Genomic DNA, 21,034 nt, shown 5'->3' with positions numbered 1-21,034 from the left:
AGAGAGATTTATTTTAAATAGAAACTGGATCAGGTGCCTGTCATTTTAAGATTGGGAGCAGGGGAGACAGGTCTGCAGTAGCTCAGGAGAAGAAAGTGTTTCAGGCAATTGGTGATTAATTGTACTCTGCTATGCCACATCTCTTTCTATTAAACCTTAGATAGCCAAATCTGTTTCCTAATTGTTTTTGCGTTTCTCAGTCTTCCTTTTGTCTTGCATAGGAGTAGGCAATTTCTATGCCATCAATATCTCATTAAGGGGCCCGGCACGTGAAATGCCTTCTTTTGTTTTTAATTTTGTTTTCCAGGCTTTTTGCTACATTTTATGACATGGCATTTTTTGTTTGCTTGTTGCGGTCCATTTATTCTCTGGCATTCCCTTTCCCCAGGTTATAGCTTTATTTGTTTCTTTGCCTGTTGGCACTCGAGGTATATGTAAATTATTGTTACATGCTTCACCATCACTACCTATTGCTCTTCATTTCCCCTAATGACATTCTCATCAGAATGCTAGTGCCTGCTCAGGTTGTACATGTGTAGAAAACAACTTCAACTCATCTGTGAGGTCTTTTTTTTTTTCTTTTTTTTTTTTTCTCTTTCCTATCCCGGTTTGCCTCAGACTTCTATTCATGAGGTAAGGAATACAGCTGCATGCTTTCTGCCTAGGGCAAAATCCTTCTGCCACTAGTGCAAGTAGCAGCTTAGAGGAAAAAGGAAGGGCATTCACACAAATAGCTAATCAAAGGGTTTTTAATGATACTCATTAGGAAAGAAATTCATTAACAAGCCAGCACATGAACATTCCCTGAAGGGAGAGTGATGTTATTGGTCACATCAAAGTCCCCACCTAACACCTTTATTGCTGTTCATAGTAAGGCCAAGTTAGCAGCAAAATCAGTCGCATTCAGTTCCTGCTAAGGAAAAAGTCAGCAAGGCATGGTCATTGAAACTGGATCAATTCTGTTTTACTAATAAGAATGGCTTTTCACAGGGATGTGTAGTTTCACAGCCACCACTGATGCTTTTGAATTCACGCAATTTTACATTTCCTACCCTTCATTCTCTCCCCTGCTCTTTCTCTCTCTTTTTATTTGGATACCTCTGACTATGTCCAGACTGGTGCCTGTGTTAGTGGTGCAGTCCCATGGCACCACAAACCTCAGATGGATGGGTGCTAGTGCCCCTTTTTGAACAGAAGTTTGCAGAAGGCAACCTGAGTGCAAGGTGCAGTAGGGACACATGCTAAACTGTAGGCAGATCATTCACCTGGACAAGGCACCAATCCAGGCACACCAAAGCTTACACCTACTACTCAGGATAGATACAGCCTCTGAACATCAGAGCCATTTCCAACTTGCAAGCATATAACTGCCTTATTTTTTATACTCACACTATTACTTACCTATAAAAGGGACTCTGTATTTTTCTGCCAACTCATTCCTAAAGATTAGTATTGGTATCTTGGGATGCTCATTTGCTCTGCAAAAATTAGGTTTTTAAATAGACTGAACCAGAAATCTCACTTTTATTGCACTGCCCTGATACAGTAGAGCTCAGTTATTAGAACAAATTGGAGCAAGCCGCTTCCTGGTTGTTATACCCACATAATTACTACAGGCTGATACATGAAACCATGATTCACTCTTGTGCTTAGAGGCGAGATCTCCATTTTGCAAGGACAGAGCAAGTTCTATTATGCATTTTACTGCCAAAGGAGGTCAATTAAGTTTAATTGGTTCTAATTAGCACTTGCTCAAGCTGTTATATTCTTTACCTGCATCCGAGTGGCTCTCCAAGTGCTGCACAATGGATTCCTGCTTTTGAACACAAAGAGGAATTACTAATGGCATCCTTGAAGGCAAAAGATGCGCTGATCAGCATAAATGGGGAACAAATATCAGCACAAATAGTAGCAGGCCTTTTTACAAAAAAAACCACAAACATTTCATCCCCATCTGGCTTTGATCAATTGAACTGAATGCAACTGTGCACCTTGTTGTTTAAAGTTATAACACAGAAAGTACACAAATGTAATTATTCTCTACCATAACTTCCTTACAGCTGAAAGACAAGTACTGGAGAAAGGGATGGGGAGGAGCACAGAGGGACAGTGTAACAGCTTTGAAAAAATAAACAGATCATTTCAATGGTAGCTAAGACAAAATACTAAGAAAAGGAAAAAAAAATCCTCAAACACGTACATCTGAAATGCTTTGTTTTCTAGGATTTTTGAGGATTGTTTTATAAGGTTTGTGTTTAAGTGACAGGTTTGGTTTTTTGGTGTGTTGTTTGGGTTTTTTTTTTTTAACATTCTGCTGCAGAGAGAGGAACAACCTCACTTGCCTAAATGTCAGCGTAAGCCATTTCAGTCCTCAGGATGCGGTGAGAAGCCGGCATCGAACTCAGGATGGTCTACGGCAGGCTGAATGAGGCGTCACATAGATGCTGCAGGGCTGAGGTGCACTCTAGGAACTTCTTGGCTGCTGGGGTCTTCCTGGATGTAGCTACACAGTTAAATAAGGCAGGCTGGAGAGCAATCTAGTCCTCACACCAACACTAGAGCTCAGAGCTACCTCTCCTCAAATCCCCAGTCCACATTCGCAGCATGTAGGCATGGCCCTACATCTCCTCTGGATCCCATGAGATGTCTCTAAGTTGTACCTGTTATTTTGGGTGGAGGAGCAGTTGGCATGGCAAGAGGCCAGTCTGAAACAGAAGCAGGAAACAAGCTAGAAACAGCAGAGCAGATGCTTGGGACCACTGCTCAACTGTGTTCCCTTGTCCCCTCTTAACTAATAAGGCATATATCCAGCCCCTCAATGCATGGAGAGCGCTACGTGCCCCCCCCGCCCCGCACCACTGCACCTCTTCTTCTCTTGCACCCCCCCATGCCAGGCACCCCAGATCCAGCAGACAGCAGCAGCACTGAGTACACAGACCGTAGCAGGACAGCACCGAGACAAGGACTGGGCAAGGTGGTCCTAAAATGTGAGACTTGCCTAAGTGGTCCCAATGTGAACTGCCACAATGCCTAACTCATTGGAGACCTTCCCTGCCATGAAAAACTTCATCTTCGGCGAAGTACGCTGCCTCTACATACGTGATGCCTACAAGGTGCCTAGCAAAGGGATCCACTGACACCCGCTGAGCCTGAAGCCGCATGTGTTTCCCAGCTGGAGACTGCTGGGGTGCGAGCAGCCAGGGCTGGGGGCTCGTACACCCTGAGCATGCTCCAGTCCCACCAGCTTGGATTAACCACACATTTAAAATAAAGTAACAGATTTAGTGTCCTGAGGGTCTAGGCCTCCTATGGACTTTGGATAATTTATTTTGGTATGGAAACCAAAAGCAATGAAGCTTATACCTATTATCAATGGTTCAGAATTACATGTGACACTGTAGTGGACTTGGCTGATTCTAAGGCAATGTATGTGTTCCTTTTTTTAGTATTACTCTTTGCTATCTTCCCTGCTATTTGACTGTACCTCCTAAATGAATTGTCCGTTGCCCATGTGGTTTTAAAAAATAATTTATTTTTAGCTAACGTGTTCCAGATAGATGGAACACAAAATGTGTTAAAAAAATAAAAATTAAATTAAAAAATCCTCCCCTCAGCAAACAAGTTCCCCCCAATCTTTACAAAAGAAGGCCAACTTTTTTCCTTCTAGTTCCCCTGCTAAATTTCCACAAGGCCATTAATCATAAAAAACCCAAACTCCATAAATTGTAGAAAAGCCAAAGGAGCTGCCTGTATTTAAAAAAAAACAAAAAGGTCCTGCCAGAATCTCTCCCGACCCAATTACCTTTCCTCTGTCAGTTGTGAGGACTCTTTCTCAGCCTCAGTACACACCTTTTCTCCTGGCTGGCAATGTATGGGCTGAGGCAAGCATAAACCAGCATATCATTATTTCAAACACTCATGTCTTCCTTTCGCACTGGTGTATAGTTAAATCAATGTACTTAAAACTCTCCATGCTTCTTTTCTTTTGTACTTTTGCCAAGGAACAGTGTTTCTGTTGTATTTCAGGTGACAACCAAAAGTTATTCAAAAGGTTTACTGACTTGGATAAGGACTTGAGAAATAATAAATAATAAAAAAGAAATGTCTGTTGTTTGCATCACTGAAATGGCTGTCCATACAGCAATACACCACTGAAGCACATGTAACAATTTATTATTTGGTCCTCGGCCCTCCTGCATTTAAAATTGAGCATATATTCAATGCAAAGATTGAGAAAAATTGACCTAGCATCTATCTATGTGTTCTGGGGACATTCTGTACTGGATTGGCAGCAGCTCCACCAGTACAAAACCCCAAGTCCAAGGGTTCAGACCCACTGAACACAGGTCTGACATGTCCACTACTTTATGGGCTTTAAGCAAAGTAAGCTGTGCACTTGTGGTCCTTACTGTACATTGAGATAGTATGTCTACAAATGGAGGATGTATCACTAGAATAGCTGTATCAGTGTAATTACATTGGTACAACTATTCTCAATATAGACAGGACCTTAAACAGAAATCCCTATGACAGGCAATGTTTACCACTGGCCTATTTATAAGACCGCTCTTAACTTAGTTCAAAAACCAGCATATAAAATGTTCCTTGTTACCTGTAAGTGGACAGTGATGATTATAGCTCAGTCTATGTTATTATTGCCTGATTTTCCCAGTTTGGGTTTTCACATATTGACTCCTTACTCAAGGTCTTTTAACATAGATTTGAAATGTGAATATGTTTTATTTTTTCCCCAGTAAATATACAATACACACTTCAACAGTACTATTAACCAACTTTTTATGCCAATTAAATTTTGCTGCACTAACAATACCAATGAAACACATTAAGAGGTCATACTTTTTCGTGAACAAACTGTAGCCAATAAACAGTTTTTTAAAAAAAAAAATTAAAAAACAATTCTAAGTGCTGCCACAACATCCCTTTTCTTTAAACACATTATTCACAATAAATGTTCTCAATTTAAAAAAAAAAAAAAGAAGAATACTTCTTTTAAAATAGTAAATTAAATGGCATTTTAAAAAATATGTACTGTGGTTCATTGGAAGTACACTGTATAGAAAAGAGAGAGAAAAAAAAAAAGACGAGACATCACCTGTAAGATAATGGAGACACTTTGCGATACACAACACCACCTTATGTAATATTGTAAGCAAATTATTAATGAACAAAAATGTACAGAAGCAGATGGACAAGTTAGTGAATATCATGGTACTGCACAGCTTTAATACTGACACACATTTACTTTCCAGTGGAAGAGATAAAACACATATTTGAAAGTAATTGGGATGGCTTTATCAACATCTAATGATACTGAATTTTGAATATAATATAGTAAGGTGTTCCACCAAAGCTCAGCACAAGCTTTTGAATTAAAAGGGAAAAAAAAATTCTACCAGTGACTGAGTTAAACATTTTCCAGAGAATTAAATTTGAATTGTACCCTGAATAGTCTTCTCTTCATATGATAATACCAAAATAAAAAACATACATATGTAAATACGATGCCTTCTTTATCTTGCTTGAACATTTTTTGCACATTTTTACGTAATGGTTTTAACTATAATGGTTTAACAAGCAGGAAAATTACATATATTCATCGGTCACATATATAAATAAATGCATACATTTTTTTCTCAACTTTTTTTTGTTTGTAACCTGCTAAATAAGAGTCTTGACCTTAAGGAAGTTAACTAGCTTTTTTTTTAATATTCAGTAGTGCTGAGTTATAGTTGATGGCTGTAGTGTTTTATCTTATCATGGAACAAGTTAATGAAATGAAAAGCAACACATACTTAGCACTGTAATTTACTTTTCTAAAATTCTGCCATTACTAAAAGTGTTCTTAATACTGGTGAGCTCCAAGGCAATATATAAAACAACATAGACTGGTTATATGAAAAGGGTATTCAAATGGAAACTTGTGTTCATGGTCAGATAACTAACAGAAATAAGCTGTAGGATGCAATATTTAAATTAAGCATCAAATGAGTGGGCTATCCACATACAATATTCTAAGAAAAGTTTGACAATTTACTCATTGAGATTTGAGAGGTACAGAAGATTTGGACAAAGTCATGAAAATTAATGAAGAGACAGGATGCTGTCATTAATGTCCACTTACAGAGTCTGGTTTATTCAAAAAGTGTATAAACATGCGTTATTTCCTCATCATAGTAGTGTTTGAAGCCACTCACTAAAACACAGGTCAAAGATTTTCTTTGCTTATATCCAAATTTTTGGATGTATTGTATTGCCAGAAATGTACTAAATGCAAGTCGAAAATAATTTGACTGTTGCTTTCTTTCCAAACATCATTTTACTACAAATTTAGGGGATCCAGCTTCAGCTCTCACAGACTTCAGGTAACAGAACACAAAGGTTTGTTTAGACTGTATCAAAACAATTAATGTCATGAATTTCAGTGGTGCAGCTCTATCCTCTACTGTACTATACATGTATTGGAAAGATGAAATAAGATACTCTGATATTTCAATTTTTTGGAAGCAGCTTGAATATGTCTCAATAATAAATGGCATCCTTAACTACTTACTAGGTATTTCTTGAGTTTATATTATTTGTTTCTCCTGAGAAATATGTCTTATATTTTGGGTTGGAGAAATTAATAGTAATAATTCTTTTAAAACTGCAATATAAAACCAGCTTTAGTGAAACACCTTAAGTTCTTTTGTTTGTAACAAGGTTTGTTTTTCTTCCCCTTTACTTAATGGCATGGGATGGCTAAAAACAGATACTAAGGGCATCATTCTAGTGAAAGGGTCTAGGCCATCTCATGCTACCTTTAATTTTCATATTCATTCTTTAATCTCACACTTCCAACTTCTGACCCCTTCTTAAATAGGAAGAACAACTATGTTGCTTGCTTCTAAAGGATTTAAATCTGTCTCTAATGTCTTCACTGACATCAGTTTTGCCTGTCACTTTCTCATTTCTACACCCCAATGGAAAACCACCTAACACACTCCTTTACATCCAGCATCATCCGAAGTAGCTTACAGTATGTAAACCTTCTTCACACATTCAGTCTCTTTTTTCTTCATGTCATGAGGAGTAGAGTTTTGTGCTTATCACCAAATAAAATTGCAGTGCAAACTTTAAACATAAAAGTTACACAATTAAAAGTTAATATATGGCACCACAGCCTATTAATTCACATATAGTACAACCGACCAATAAAAACAGACATGAATATGAACATAGCTAAAAAGAAGGTGAGCTTGCATAGCAATGCAACAAAAGAAATTATATACAGAAGGAAATCCTTTTCATCCTGGAGGTGATTTTTTTTTTTTCTTTTTCATATACTCCTGACAAGGAATAGTTTAAGGTGGATGGTGTATTAAAGAGAAGAACACAAGTAAGGTATCTGTGGGATATGTGTGGCTGTGTGTCTTTACATTGCATTTACAGTTCTTTTAATAGTACATAAATAAAGAAAATGTTCATTGCACTGTTTAGTGTCATCACTTCCATGAGTTCAGACCTGATGGTCCATCAGAGCAGCTTGCAGTGTGTCTTCTCAACTACTCTATAGAGAGAAACAAAGAGAGAGAAAGAGGTTGTAATAAGGAGAAAAAACACAAAACAAAGCCTATGGCAATATTACTGCAGCACAGGATGAATATTCAATAGGTTGGGAGAAGAGAGTTAATTGCTTCTAAGATGAAAAGTGATGGATGCTAAAATTCAGCACTTACCAACACCATATCTGAGACAGCACATTTCAGGGTTTGGGGATCAGCATTAGCTCTTTTACAAGCTACTGGGCAGTAACTGTCAGGAGGTACTGAGGGTCTGACTGCAGCAAATAGGAGGCAAACAGGCCAACAGCTACATTGCTTTTACTAGTAAACATACCAGTATGCCTGAGCTAGCTGGGAGGTTGGTGTACTACCTCAAACAATAGAGTCAAACCTTTTGGCATCTGATACTACCATCACATACACAGCATTAACAAGGTTTTATACCAGGTTTAATAGATATTGAGTGATAATAGAAAAAAGTTTGGAAAATAATTCCCCTGGCCTGAGAAGCTGAGGAAAGAGTTGGGATATACAACTGAAAAACTGGGCTACACACTCAAAGAAAGAGGACCTCCATCTAGGGTCAAAAAGAGCAGACTACTGCTCATCAAGCAACAGAAAGTTAAGGAGAAGGCATCACAAGCTTGCCACTATGCCCAACGAATTCAGCACCCTTTTCATTCACTTTTCTAAGAAAAACTGCCAATGGCATTTCCAAGACAAGCACACTACACTTTGCCAAGAAAATTCTAAATTACCAGAATTTCCTTTCAATTTTCCCAGTGTTTCACTAACATTACACACTGAAAGATGTACTATGTAGATAACGTTGGCGTGGCTTACAGATTTGAACTGGTCCAAACCAAAGAACAAAAGAACTTAATTTGTTTGTCATCACAGGCAAAACACCTCAGAAGGCAAAAAGATCCAGGTCAAATTTAATCTGACTACCACACTCAACTTCCTCCTCTCTTCACGACAGATTTATATTTTTTTTCTTTTTGTCTATTTGAGTTTGAACTGAGCTAGAGATAAACTTACATAATTCACCAGTAAACTGTCCTTGACTGTTTGATCCCACATAGCCTACATCGAGAAGGTCACTGGCATTGCGTTGGTGACCTCCTCGCAAGACTTCACCTTTTCTAGGTCCGGTCGATCCTTTAGAAGAAGCTGTTCCTGAAGAGCTGTGGCCGCCAGGGGATGGGAAGTTGGGTTTACTATATGGTACGAGTGCCTCTTCTAGAAAAGCAAAACAAAACAAAACAAAATAAATACCAAATAAATTCCTATAAACAGGAATAAACAGGCTATTCTTATATGGACATCATTTTCATTCCTGCCCTCAGATATCTGTCTTTTGTCTTGCTTTATAGCATCAAAATTTTACCTAAGAAAATACAGAACTCAGTGTTGTATCCCACAGACAAGGAAACCAGAATGAATTTAGTCTTGTTTTCATGTAAACTCATAAGTTTAATTAATTATAAAAAGTCTAGATTCATTATGAAGTAATAGATCATGAATCATAGATACTTTAATAAAAAAGATTCACATACAATTTCCCAAACAATGCAGCTATGATTAGATTTTTGCTTCATGCCTACATGAATGTGCTTTTTCCTTTTTTTAGCTTAAATTATGGTAATATTACCACAATCAATTTAGATAAAGAACTACAGTATCAGCTAATTTAATTAGCTTCCAGCAACTCAGTAATTTCTAACGATGCAAAGTACACTGAAGATTTTTTTTAACTGGTTGTGAATTACATTGGAAAATATTATATCATACATAGTATTAATAGTTGTAATATTTGGGGTGAGTAAATCTTTCTGCAGCTTGCTTCATGTTACATTATGAGCAAAAGGCTTACTTTTGCTCACTTGACTTCTTCCTCTGTGAAGACCTGTAATAATGAACTGCTTGCGAGAGCATAATTAATACCAATAAAGCACAGGACTGTATGTCTTCATATAGGATGAAGTAAAACAAGACATCACATCTGATTAGAGCTTCCAGGACATATTGTTGTAATAATCCTAACCGAAGAAGCAAAACAGCAGCACTGATTTAACACTGAAATAGAAGCACTATTTTACTTTGCTGTGTATGATCCACTTTTGCTGTCTCAGAAGCTGAAGAAAGAGACCTTGCTAAATATAGTTTGATTCAAGAAAGAATATGAGTATATATGCTTAACCTCAAACACAGGAATTGTGCCTTCTGAAATCAGTGGGATATCTCCTGCTTGAATCTTAAATTTTTAAAAGTGAATCTGAAAGGAGTTCCTTTATTTTGCTTTTCCTATTATCTTCACTCCTAAACAACCTGATGAGGAGAAACAGACTTTCTTTGACAGAGGGCAGGAACACAGAAGGAAAAGTAGGTGGAGATGGTTGGAAAGAAAGAGGAGATAAAAATGTTTTTATTCACAATCTTGAAGCTTTTGCAAAGGCTGCAGCAGAGGCGCAATTAACTTAGGGAAATGCCAAATGAGAACAAATTTGTGGAAGAAACCCAGGATTTCATTCTTTGTGCCTGCTGCCACAAGTGAATCTGCTGCAGAAGAGGGCAGGCAGCTGACTTCTTTCTCTGCCAAAGTATCTCCCTCTGGCCCTGCCCAAGGGACCAGAATACTTCCGCTGCAGGACGTAAGGGCATTATCAGTGTTTTGTGCTATCCTTGCTGAAACATAAAGACATGCTTAAAAGACATAGTAAAATGGCATTTAACAGCCATAGCCTCCTAAATTATGTTACTTGTTCTTTATATATCAAGCCCTAACAATAGAATCAGATGCAAACCTGGTTTCCAAAGGCTGGCTAAAATACGGAACAGCTTGCATTAAGGCAGCAATAAAGCAAGCAGCATAAATCAGTTTAGCAGAAAGCTGGATACATCTTTAAAGGATGGAAAGAAAAGTCACTAGCATTGCAAAAGAGTTTGAAGATGACATATATGGTCAATTGATTTGTTTTTCTAGTTTGTGGACTCAGGATAAGGCCTCCTTCGGGTTCAATGAAATATTGAGAAAAAACGACCATGAATAAATATAAAGTGCATTATCATTATAGAGCATATGGTGTGTTAAATTATCTGTTGTGCCCTCAGAAATAAATACAATCCATAAAATAAGCAATCGTGACATAAAATAAAGGCTAAGTTTTTCACAACATTCTAGCACATGAAAGGCAGTTGTCTCAAGTCCTTAGAATGGGCTCACATTTATTAAACACTCAAAACAGTGCCCCATGCCCCAGCCCTGAAAAGAATATTGGGAGGCTTTGCCAATGCCTTTCTCTTTGAAATACTGAGCCTCTGACTTGAAGTTACAATTCTAGCCCCCGTGAAATCAGGATATATGTGTGTAACGATGTTTCTATACCCCATAAGATAACCAAAAGGCTTTTAATATTATCAAAACTATTGTAACTTGATCTAGCATTACTTTGTTTAGAGGGGTAGCTGAGAATGTTGTATTTGATGTGCTGTAACTGCGGTTCCACAATGAAGCCACTGGCAGGAACTCAGTGATGTTGTTTATACTGAAAGCAACCAGTGGAAACACGGTTCCCAGAATTAGGTATTTTTATTCTGTTCAACTTCAAACCAAAGGTCTTGCTTTCAGAATCTCACTCACAGCTTGGTAATGTCTGAATGAAGCCCCCAAAGCCACAAAATAGCTATTTTCTGGAAGCTGATAGCTAATAATAACTCCTTTTGGAAACACATTGAAAACTGGGACACGACAGATTTCCAGAGGTCTTTGTCATTATAAAGGAAAAGAGAAGAAGTATAACTAATATTATTAAACCCCCAGAATTTTGCAATATAAACAAGCATCACTCACAAGAGTAGCTTTTTTAAAATCTGCCAGAGAAAAGAATACAGAGCAAGAAAGCTGTAGTGCAAGAAGCTGGGATAAAAAGACAGACAGACAGATATGAAGCTCTGGCCCACCTTGTGCACAAACTTTATGAACCCCTCCCACCAAGGTAAAACTGTAGTATCTCCTAGAGGAATCCTTTGTCATGCATAAAGGATATGCAATTGCTCTGGTCATCCTAAATTTGACAAGAACAAGATACCTGTAATCACTCCAGCCCTAAATTCAATGCTCATGTAGGGCACTGGAAGTGTCAAGATCAAGTTCTTTTTATTTAAGGACAGATAAATACAAGTCCTGCAGGATGGGAATTTTACTACTCTATACCCTCTGTATCACAGAATAACTGACAACTTCTATTTGTACACTTATGAAGCAGAGGAAAAGGAGGGGAGTTCTTGATAACCAGGTCAGAGAAGCATCCTTAATAATAATTTACAAAGAAATGAGATGTATAAAGTATATTCGGGCTATTTTCCATGTGTTTGTACATCTTGTACATTGTAATTAAAATTGCTATTTCACCAAGTAGCATGAATTTCACACACTATTATTAAACTGTGACTTCAGATCATCATTTCACAACATGAACAAGCACTCACTTGTTTATGCAGCTGAAAGATTAGGGGGTTTTAATGGTACCATTACTGTTGTATTTTAAAATATGGATTGTATTCAAAATATTTACATTTTAAATATGGGTAGCAATATTAGGAGGACTTTATTCAGTAAATCCTGCTCCCATGACAGGTTTGCCTGCATACTACTATTTTTTGTGTTACTGTGGGAGCTACATACATACTTGAAGAAACAGTGTAGCCCTACAGAAAGCTCCACGTACAGTATAATTTTATTTTTTTTTAATCTTCTTAATTGTCCTCTTCTATCACTCTAATCAGCACTGGGATAACATGTGATTAGTGGGTTAAAGAAAATACCTAGTAAGGGGACCTGAAACAGCAGCTTTTATTTGAGGTCAGGCTGAGAGAAGGAATCTGCCAATATTGTAGAACTACAACTCCAGCTCAGCATCATCTCCTGCACACATTTTTACAGACTTGAAATCCATTTAGAAGATAAAGTCAGCACTCGGCAAGGAACAGGTCCTGTATAAAGGTGAAAACCTGTGCTGTCATCTTGCTGGGCCTAAGAGTTGAATGTTACTTTGTCATATCCTTGAGTAAGGAGAAGACAGTGTTTTAAATACAGCTGGAAGGAATGTCAGTAGCTCAGAAGGATCAGCCTTCTTGCAGACATACAAAAACAACTCCTGCCAATTTAGAAGCAGGTTGAAACAACTAGAAAATATGGCCCTATATGTATAAATAAATACATCTAACAGAAAATACTCTAAAAATCTGTTTCTCCTTCCGCGCCTGCCTGAAACTGTTCCTGTTTTTTCCACCGCTCTGCTTGACAACTTTATTAATTGCCCAAACACTGTAAAGAACGCACCAAGTCAGGCGCTAATGAGATTTCACTGTTGCAGGAGGGAAAATACTTGGATCACAAGCTCTCATTTCACTTTGCCTTTTCTTACTCTCCAGCCTGAGCCTCATCAGTGCTGGCACCGAGAGGCGTGAGGTGATCCTAGGCTCCTGCCAGACACAGAAACCCTCAGCTGAGAAGTGTCAAGAAGCCGTCTGCCCTGCCTGGGCTGGTGCAGCGCACACACACCTGATCCGAATGCTTGTTTGTGTTGGGCTTTCCTGAAATCCTCTTGGCGGTCTGTAGAGCTTATCCACTCCTGGGTTTGCCGCTGCCACTCTAGTGACGTCCTAGCTTGCCGGTCCAGGGAGCTCTTTGTTTCATCTACGTTCGGTGCATGCTGCCTCTCAAGAGAGCTTCCTTTCCTCTCTGCTGAGCCTCCGCGCTGGCCGGGGACTATTTGCTGCCTTAAACCCTGACCAGGGGGCGGGTCGGGTGGTGGTGGAAGATCTAAAAAACGTGAATAAGATTTAGATGAACTAAGTTTTTAGTTGAAACAGAAGGTCTATTTGACACTGAAAAGAAAAGTCCCTTGCAAATGGCATGAATCACTTAATTTGCTGATTTTAAAAGGAGGAAATTTCATGTTAATCAGAAATGTGGTTTTAACTTCTGCTAGTTTTTTATTTAGGTTACTGTGTTGCTAGCTCTTTCTAACTTCCAGAAAAATCAATAGACTCTGAGCCCTGACTTACAGTTCTAAGCATAGGATTCATTTTCTGTGGCGTATACTCCAGCTGGCTCTTTCAATAACAGCAAGCAATTAAGAAAGGCGATGAAAAACTGATCTGTGCCAGTTGACGATTTCCCCCCCTCATATTGGGGCATCATCCCCATTTTTGGGCTTCACTTTCAGCTTGAGGTTTAAACTCAAAATCTAAATATACAACTTCATCAAAATGAATAAAATTCCACAAAAATTTTGGGAAAAATTATTCACAAAACCTACTGTCATTGAAAAAGCATCAACACATCTGTGAAAAATACATGTTTAAATGGAACCACCAAACAACCGGTGAGCATTTTATTCAAGTACAATTTGAAAGTTCAGCCAAGAGCTAGAGTCTTCACAGACAAGAGGAGGGCCACTCTTAAGTTTAGCAGTCTTGCAAATATAACCAGTCAAAACACAATTTCAGCTAAACACTGAAAGATGCTTGCCTGGTCTCTAACAAATCCTGTCCTTTTCAAGTTTATCACTTGGACTACTAAGATGCTTGTAGAATTGAAGATCAAGCTTCTAATCACATTTGTGGAGGCAAAAGTACATTTTGTTTATTAGTCCTTGACCCAAGGTAATTATAGAATCGGGATAATTATAATCCTAAATGCAAGATTTTCATGTAAACTATATGATAGACTAATAATAGTCCAGAAAAGACTCAGATTATTTAAAAAAAAAAAAAAATCAGAAATGGGAAGCACCTTTAGTATTGTAATGAAAACTCTGTCATAGGGGATACCTATTTTATACGTAGAACACTTGTTGATGATTCTGGTTTTGGGAAATGCATATCCCAAATAAATCTGTGCAGCCCCACCAACTTCACTAAACCTATGTTAGTTTACACTAGATATTGGTCTGTCCTGCTTTCTAGTCTTTTGTACCTTACAGTGTTGTGAAGGTTTATCAAGGAATTGAACTTGTCTCAATAACAGGCATGGAAAAGTAAACCTCTGCTTTGCCTGCAGGAAAGTCTGATGTTTATAACTCTAGTGAAACTGAAATTCATTGTATAAATTGGTGAGGAGGCCTCTGGAGGGAATTTATTTCAAAGTCTGTAATCCAGCTTTATATAACGCTACACAGACTTTTTTCCATGTCCTTGCTGTTAAAAGTGGTACTTATACCTCATATTTGGGGCAGAAATGCTTCTAAAGTTGCTGAGATGTCACTCCAGTCAACATTGTCTCTTACAGATAAATGAGGACATGTGGGTTATTTGTGTCTACAAGGGAAAGAGGTTGTATCTGATGTTGCTCCCGTACCTTTGTTCACAGCTGAAGTGCTATACCCCAGATCAAGATACCTACCTTCTGGCTAGAACAGCCTTATAATAATCTTTGTCAGTGAGCTTGGTGTACGCTCTATGTCCAGCACTAATTTATTTGAGAAATTTTCAGTTATGAATATAGATGTGACCTTTCATGACAATGACTATACTTGAGTTACTGTAGGTGGAAGCAGGAGGGTATGGGAGCTTGCCAATGTTAAAATTGCTTTATAGTGTTGGCTTCCAAAATGGCATTTCTTATAATTGATTTTATTGCGATCATAACCAGTTAATGTACAGAACCACAACGTGGGCATCTGCTTATGCAATCTGAAATAGATATTACTGAAGTTGTGATTTATAAGCACTCTGCAAAGATGCACTGAATCCAATAAACACAGTCCTAACCTGACATCTGACAATGTAATTTTCCAAGATAAAATATTTACTGTTCAATATAAACAAAATTTTTAAGTAGTATCATAGAAAAAAGTTAGAATTATTGCAGTATTAAACTTAACATACAGTACCCGTCTTCAGGAATTGCCTTCTAATAGTTGTTATTAATTAGATACTGAGAAGGAAAGAAGCTTCGTACTTAAACCATACTGCATGTTCTACAGCTAGCTGCAACTCCTGGAATTACTGTAGACTTACACTGCTGCTTTACTGTTAACCTGATTCTTGCTTTTATCCATCTGCAAAATGGTCAGAGTGATTGCCTTATGCATAGAAACTAAATGAAAAAACATGTTTGTAAAGTTCTTTGGGTGTTTTAGACCTGTGGATGAGTTGAAGTGAAAAATAAAGTTTATCTTCTAATGAAGCTTCACCCAATTCTGGAAGAATGACAGGTACTACAGAATTAATGTAAGCTGCCTCCAGCCTAAGTACAGACTTACTGAACTGTGTTAGACACATCTGAGAAGATCTGTAAGGACAGTTACTAATTCTAGCCAACCATCACCTGACTAAACCATTTGCTTTTTCACCTTCTTACTCAGTTTGATAGTCATAGTAACACCTAACTTTCCTTTTTAATAAAAGAAGCTGGAAGAGAGCTTCATTTGGAAATATGTTTTTTTATTTGCTCTACAACTTAAATCCTGTAGTGCAAATCTTCTGCCTTAGGTAAATTACTAAATATGCTCTGTTATCTCGTCTGGGCGTATTATAAAGAACCCATGTATCTGGAGTCATGAGTTTCTTCCTCCAATGCCACAAGAGAACAATCTTGCCTTTCCTTTCTTCTCCTCTCCTCTCACTTCCCAGCCAAACATGTCCATATGTGACCACGCACATGTCTCCACACACACTTGCAAGTATGCGCATACATGATGGTTAATGGTTGGCATTTTGACTGCTAGTAAAGCAGTAACAGAGATCGGACGAGCTAGTAGGCTCAGTCCCTAACAGGCAGACCTATTACCACATAGAGGCAAGCCAACTCATTCTATCATATCAATCACTTCAGAGAAGTTTTGAATCTAGAAATTTAAGGACTTCAGCAGGATTTTCAGTGAGGATACCCAGAGTGGTATCACTGATTATCACTATACTTCCATCTAAATGACATTTATCTTCCAGGTGCCAGGTAAAACACCTGAAAACCCACATTGAGCTAGAAACTTACTAGGCCAGTGGGATGTCATCCAGACTACCACTTGCAGCCTCTAATGGCAGGATCATCAAACCTGCAAGGCAATTTATAAGTGCATTGGTGGAGAGGTGATGGTCTTATTGATTTAGTAATGGAGGGATTGTGATGGAGAAGCTTTAGGACATCAGAGTGCCTGATAAGAGGCAGATGAATGTTCAGCCTGCGATTACTCCAGCCCTCATTTAGAAGGTAGAGCATTGGCCAAATGATTCAGGCACCAGTCAAGCTTTGGCACAGCCTCTCATTATTAACAGGAAAAAGCAGCAAGTTACAGAACCTACAAATATAAGGACATCCCTTTCTACCTGTGCCAGTGATTTGTTTTCCTAGGGGTGATAATTACTGCAACATTTAATAAGCCTCTGAACCACTTTCTAGCATCAGAAGGTAAGCGGCTTCTCTACAGTGATCTACCTAAACAAAAATTGATTTGTAATACATGATAGTAAGTCACTGGCAAAGCTAATAGAAGTCTTAAGTTCCAGTTCTCCTTTTTAACCCCTAACCATATTTCCCTTTTGCCTCCTCTGCTTTTTTTAAACATCATGCTCAGCTAAGGAAGAGCTTTTAACTTCAGTCATGCAGTTACCATGCCACGACCTATATGACAGATTCCACTGTTTTGCAATTCATGAATACATTGTTTCCAGGAAAACACATTATTCCTTGAGCACTAGAACTAAAAACCTTCTATTTGTTTTTTATGGTGGACTGTGAGCTCAAAATGAATGTTTTCATCATCTGAGGGATTCATAAGGTATTCTTCCTCTGTGGATTTGTTGTTGTGTCCGTGGTCTTTTAGGATGCTGAAGTTAAAAACCAAGGTGTACAGCAAGGCAACTATGAAGACTCAATCTAGAGTCAGTCTCTAGAGGATTCTGACCTGTGACCAAAGAAAATTAAGAAGCAGGCTTTTAGGGGATTTTTGTGGATTGCTGTCAAAAGTAAGCATGAAGTTGTACCCTCATATGTTTACATAGTTTGGGATCTGTGTGCTATGTGTTAAATATTACAGTTTCTTAGGTCTTTTGCACTGTCCCACATGGTTGCAGTTAACAAGGAGGAAGTGCTCTTGATGTGTACAGGAAAGGGCAGAGAAAGGGCATGGCTGGAACTCACCTGGTCAACAAAAATTTAGTACAACAGATATCCAGTATATGGCCAGATTTAAACACTGGATTCTAGGACTCATGCAGCTTGGGAATTCGAAGATGACTGACAAACCAAGTATGTTTTCATATGACAAATCCAAGAGGAAGCAGTTGTAAGGGGATGGATTGGAGAAATCTCAAAATCAGGAGAAAATGTATAGTGATGCTTCCCATGGAAATCAGGACGGCCCAGGGCTGAACGGACTGGCCTGGATTAGGGCTCAGAATTGCTGGATCTTACCTAGGTTCTCCTACTTGCTTTTTCTAACCAAAGCTTAAGCGTAGTGGTATTGTCTCTCTTTGTAAAGTTCACTGCAATATTCCTCACAAAGCATCCAGTTACCATTTTTAATTTCTGTATACCAGAGGTTCCTAAATTCAGTTTGTTTACATACACACAGGTGGCAGCAGCAATCTTTAGCTTCCTTAATTGACAAATGTTCTTTTGCAAATTTAGCTATGACTCAGACTTGCCGTTACACTTTAATGACTCATATTCAGTAAGAGTTGAAGTGGAAAAACTGTACAATTTGTGTTTGTTTGTTCCTGTGGTAAGACAGGATGGGAAAGGATCCTCTATTACTCCAGGACATTATAAATTTTTGGAACATATAGTAAGCACTTTAACTACATTTATAACAGACAAATGTTAAGCTAACGGTGTCCAAAAGCTATTATGGTTACTTCCTGTGTCTGAGAGGCGGATTGTTGAAGGAAATATTATATCATTGGTGTTCTGACTCAAATATATGAAAGAAACTCCAATAAGATTAGTATTTTATAAAGAATAAATAAAAGACAATAGGAGATTCCTCTTTTTAAATAAATCTTAAAATCTGATCTCTTTCACTAATTCAAAACAATACCAGATTTTATGATGGAGTAACTCCTCAAGGAGTCACCCTTCCATCTCTCTCATGACTGAACTGGATTCCCATTAATTTTCTGGTACCCACATTACAGTTCAACATTTCTATAGCAACAGTACTCAAAAGCAGAAGGATTAAGATTCCACCATAGTGAGTGCACTACAAACTCACATGCACACAGAATTTGTGGCCCCAAAGGCTCATAGTTCAGAATATGCTATGCAGAAGGGTTGACTTTACATATGCACAGAAAGAGTATTGCCAGCACCACAAGCGACACCCACAATTTCCAGTTACTATTCTCATAGACACATCTATTTAATGGATGAGTGTAGCAGGGAGGCCTCTGGAATATATCCAGAATGGGAGGGCATTAATGTTTAAACCAAATCAGATCTGTATGAGTGGAGTCTAAGCTACCTTAAGCTGTTTCCCCAAATAATACGGTAATGAGGATGAGCCATAGAGCATGAGATGTAACGATAACCCCTTTGGTGAAGATTTTCACTTCTGGAATCTGTTCTCCACCTTTGTGGTCTGACAAACAAGGAATCTGTCAGAGCATACTGCAAATTGTATCTGTACACCTGATAACATGACTGAGAGGAGAGATCTGGTGGTTTTAGTGGCCATAGTCCACCCTGCAAGCTGTTAATATATTTTATACATGTACCTAGAATAATAAATAGCACATTATAAATAAACCAAACTAAATATACTCTCTATCAAATCTATTTATTATGTTACCTCTCCAAAGAAGATAATGAAGGCAGTTCAACTTGATGATCCTTTTGGGTCCCTTCCAACTTGAGATATTCTGTGATTCTATGATTCTCAAGTAATTTTTACTAGAATAAGGAGGACGTTTATACTAAAAGCTAAAGTCAATTTTTTTTATTTTTAGACCTTTCCCATACACTGGAAGATTTGTCAAGGTGTACTTAAGATTAGGAGGTAGACTCACTGGCATCACACCCACTCCCATGGTCCAGATAGTGTTACAAGAGCCACTGAGGCGGGTGGAACAGTCTAGCTCTCAGAATTGCCCTGCTTTGAACACCAAAAGAGAAGTCAGCATGAGGAAAGTGATCATGTCTCCATCTGCATGGCATTACAGATATCCTTAGTGGTTCCTTTAATGCTCTTTTCCCATTAGCCTGGTTCTCCCCTCTGATAATTTCAACACCTACAGGAGCCAGGCCGGAGATCTGAAGAAATGAGGGGGAGGTAGCCAGCCACCCACCTTCCTATCCAGTCCTCCTCAAAGAGTAACATGCAGCAACTGCATCTTTTGCCAAACTCAAGACAGGGTAGACAAAGACAATGGAGGACTGAGATAATCTTAGTCATTAGAAGAGCAGAACAGACATGCCTGAAATTTCCAGATGGGAGGCAGTGGTCAGAGAGAAGTGGAGATGTCAAAGAGGGAAACAAAGTCACTGAGGTCAGTGGATGTCAGGAATGAAGCAGCACGGACAAGACGTGAGGCAGAATCATGAGAAAAGTGTGGCACATATTGCTGTAGCTGTTGGGTGGCTGTCAAAAACAGCACAAACCAAACAGAGCACTGTGGGACTGGCTCTACGCTTCTCCTTAGGAATGCATGCCATACTGCTACTGCTGGTTGTGGCTACTTTCATTTAATGTAAAATTACCCACAGGCCATTTTTTAATGTCAACTCACATGCAACACAGTCATTTTTGGGTAAGATTTATATTGAGATCTGAGAAAACCTAAGAGATGTTAACATGTTCAGAGCTGAAACGGAGAAAGGCTCCTTGAAGCCTCACTTAACCAAGCTCCACACTGCTAGCATTGCAATATTGCTCACGTGGCAACCTGGGGACCCCACTTCACCAAACAAATAATTCACTGTAACGTATATTCCTTAAAAGATTGCTCTATGTTCTCCCACTCTGCACACCTGCCTGTTGCAGGTTATCATCAGGGACTTCACCATAACACTTACCGTCTGTTATTCCCTCCCTACGATGAGGCAAGGGGGGTTGGTCCAACCGTCCTCCCTTGTGTTTTTTAGTGGGCCTTGGCCTCTGACTCTGATTGACAGCTGCACTGGTGTTGCTGTCAGTAGAAAAAGGGCTGCTCGGCCGAGGTCTCTGAGAGGAAGGATATGCTTTGCCTAAACAAAAAGAGAAACCAGATGAAAAAATGTTATTGCCTTGAAATGGGCTGTTCTATTAATGTCTGTTCCAAAACATTAAACCTGATCTAATTCTCAGAGGCAAGCAAGTGTCCCCTTGAGGTACCCACTGATGACAACAGCTTTAAGACACACCACAACAAGCAAAGTGAGAAACTTGGCATCCTTTTGTCTTTAACTTTTATCATTAAAATAATTCCATCTGTTGTGATAAAACTACTGTATGCCATGTAACTCCTACCTGCTCTGTGTGCTGAAC

The 21,034-nt window shown here is 38.6% G+C and overlaps 1 protein-coding gene across 17 annotated transcripts in view; it reads right to left on the bottom strand.

Moving 5' to 3' along the window:
• Nucleotides 1-733: 733 nt before the first annotated feature.
• ROBO2 (roundabout guidance receptor 2) overlaps nucleotides 734-21,034 on the bottom strand; it is a 959,254-nt gene continuing 938,953 nt past the window's right edge. For 9 of the 17 annotated variants that reach the window (XM_052794388.1, XM_052794387.1, XM_052794392.1 and 6 more), the window contains 4 exons: nucleotides 20,584-20,754; nucleotides 13,129-13,389; nucleotides 8,604-8,804; nucleotides 734-7,567 (listed from right to left, as the gene is read on the bottom strand). In XM_052794388.1, coding sequence (XP_052650348.1) covers nucleotides 7,566-7,567; nucleotides 8,604-8,804; nucleotides 13,129-13,389; nucleotides 20,584-20,754 — 635 coding nt within the window. In that variant the 3' untranslated portion in view covers nucleotides 734-7,565. The remainder of the gene's footprint in view (nucleotides 7,568-8,603; nucleotides 8,805-13,128; nucleotides 13,390-20,583; nucleotides 20,755-21,034) is intronic. The other 8 variants (XM_052794396.1, XM_052794400.1, XM_052794401.1 and 5 more) reach the window with 3 other exon arrangements.

Source organism: Harpia harpyja, chromosome 8 (genome assembly GCF_026419915.1).
Source record: "Harpia harpyja isolate bHarHar1 chromosome 8, bHarHar1 primary haplotype, whole genome shotgun sequence".
NCBI classification, from domain to species: domain Eukaryota; kingdom Metazoa; phylum Chordata; class Aves; order Accipitriformes; family Accipitridae; genus Harpia; species Harpia harpyja.
The sequence above is the reverse complement of the archived record's forward strand: the minus strand, read 5'-3'. Positions and strand labels throughout refer to the sequence as shown.